Consider the following 1195-nt stretch of genomic DNA (forward strand, 5'->3'; position numbering starts at 1 on the left):
CAACACGTACAAGGTGGGTCCCCCCCCCCGGGGTGGGTGCGGGGTGGGGGGCGCCTGCACGGCAGCGCTGATGCCCCCCGCGCCCGCAGTGCACGAAGCAGCTGATCTCGGAGCGGTTCGGGCGCGGGTCGCGCACCGTGGACCTGGAGCTGGAGACGCAGATCGAGCTGCTGCGGGAGACCAAGCGCAAGTACGAGTGCGTGCTGCAGCTGGCGCGCGCCCTCACCAGCCACTTCTACAGCCTGGTGCAGACCCAGCACGCCCTGGGCGACGCCTTCTCCGACCTCAGCCAGAAGTCTCCCGAGCTCCAGGTACGTGGTGGAGGCCGGGATCGGACCCTGGGGTCCACGGTCTCCGGGCCTCGCTCCCGTTCCCGCGGCACGGGTGATGGCTGGTGCACGGTGGCGGCTGGGCTGTGCCCGGAGGTGCTGGCCTGACCCTGCGCTGTGCCCGCAGGAGGAGTTCGGGTACAATGCGGAGACGCAGAAGCTGCTGTGCAAGAACGGGGAGACGCTGCTTGGTGCCGTCAACTTCTTTGTCTCCAGCATCAACACCCTGGTCAACAAGACCATGGAGGACACGCTCATGACCGTCAAGCAGTACGAGACTGCCAGGTGTGGGAGCCAGGTTTTGGGCTTGGAGAGAGATGGAGGCCAAGGGAGGGGTGTGGGGTGCAGATGTCAGGTGAGGGGGGCTGGGATGCTAGGGCATGGAGGGTGCTGGGGCTTGGGCAGGCTGCGGGCACCCTCCAGCGGGCTGGGCCAGGTGGAGACGCTCTCTCTGACCCCGGTCTCGCCCCCACCGGCAGACTGGAGTATGACGCATACCGCACGGACCTGGAGGAGCTGAGCCTGGGCCCACGGGACGCCGGCACGCTCTGCCGCCTGGATGTCGCCCAGAGCCAATTCCAGAGCCACAAGGACAAGTACGAGAAGCTGCGTGCGGACGTGGCCATCAAGCTCAAGTTCCTGGAGGAGAACAAGGTCTGGCAGGGGGTGGGAGGGTCTGTTCACAGCCCCCAGAGCTGGGCTAGGGGCAGTGCTGGGGGGTGGCCACGGGACACGGCAACAGCTGGGTGTTGGGTGTGGCGGAGCCTGGATGCCATGTGCAAGGGTAGGTGGGACGGCAGGAGAGATCTCCCTGGCATCAGTGAGGTGTGGGACGCGCCCAGGGTGGGGGTGGTCTTCGGTGGGGG

General features: G+C 67.4%; 1 protein-coding gene across 1 annotated transcript in view; it reads left to right on the top strand.

Moving 5' to 3' along the window:
• Position 1: 1 nt before the first annotated feature.
• The window catches only part of ARFIP2 (ADP ribosylation factor interacting protein 2), a gene marked incomplete at its 5' end in the record, with an annotated part of 3006 nt that continues 1812 nt past the window's right edge, over positions 2-1195 (top strand). The window contains 4 exons of the mRNA XM_006037278.2: positions 2-13; positions 90-311; positions 457-614; positions 809-983. Coding sequence (XP_006037340.1) covers positions 2-13; positions 90-311; positions 457-614; positions 809-983 — 567 coding nt within the window. The remainder of the gene's footprint in view (positions 14-89; positions 312-456; positions 615-808; positions 984-1195) is intronic.

This window comes from Alligator sinensis, unplaced genomic scaffold (assembly GCF_000455745.1).
Source record: "Alligator sinensis unplaced genomic scaffold, ASM45574v1 scaffold948_1, whole genome shotgun sequence".
Classification (NCBI taxonomy): domain Eukaryota; kingdom Metazoa; phylum Chordata; order Crocodylia; family Alligatoridae; genus Alligator; species Alligator sinensis.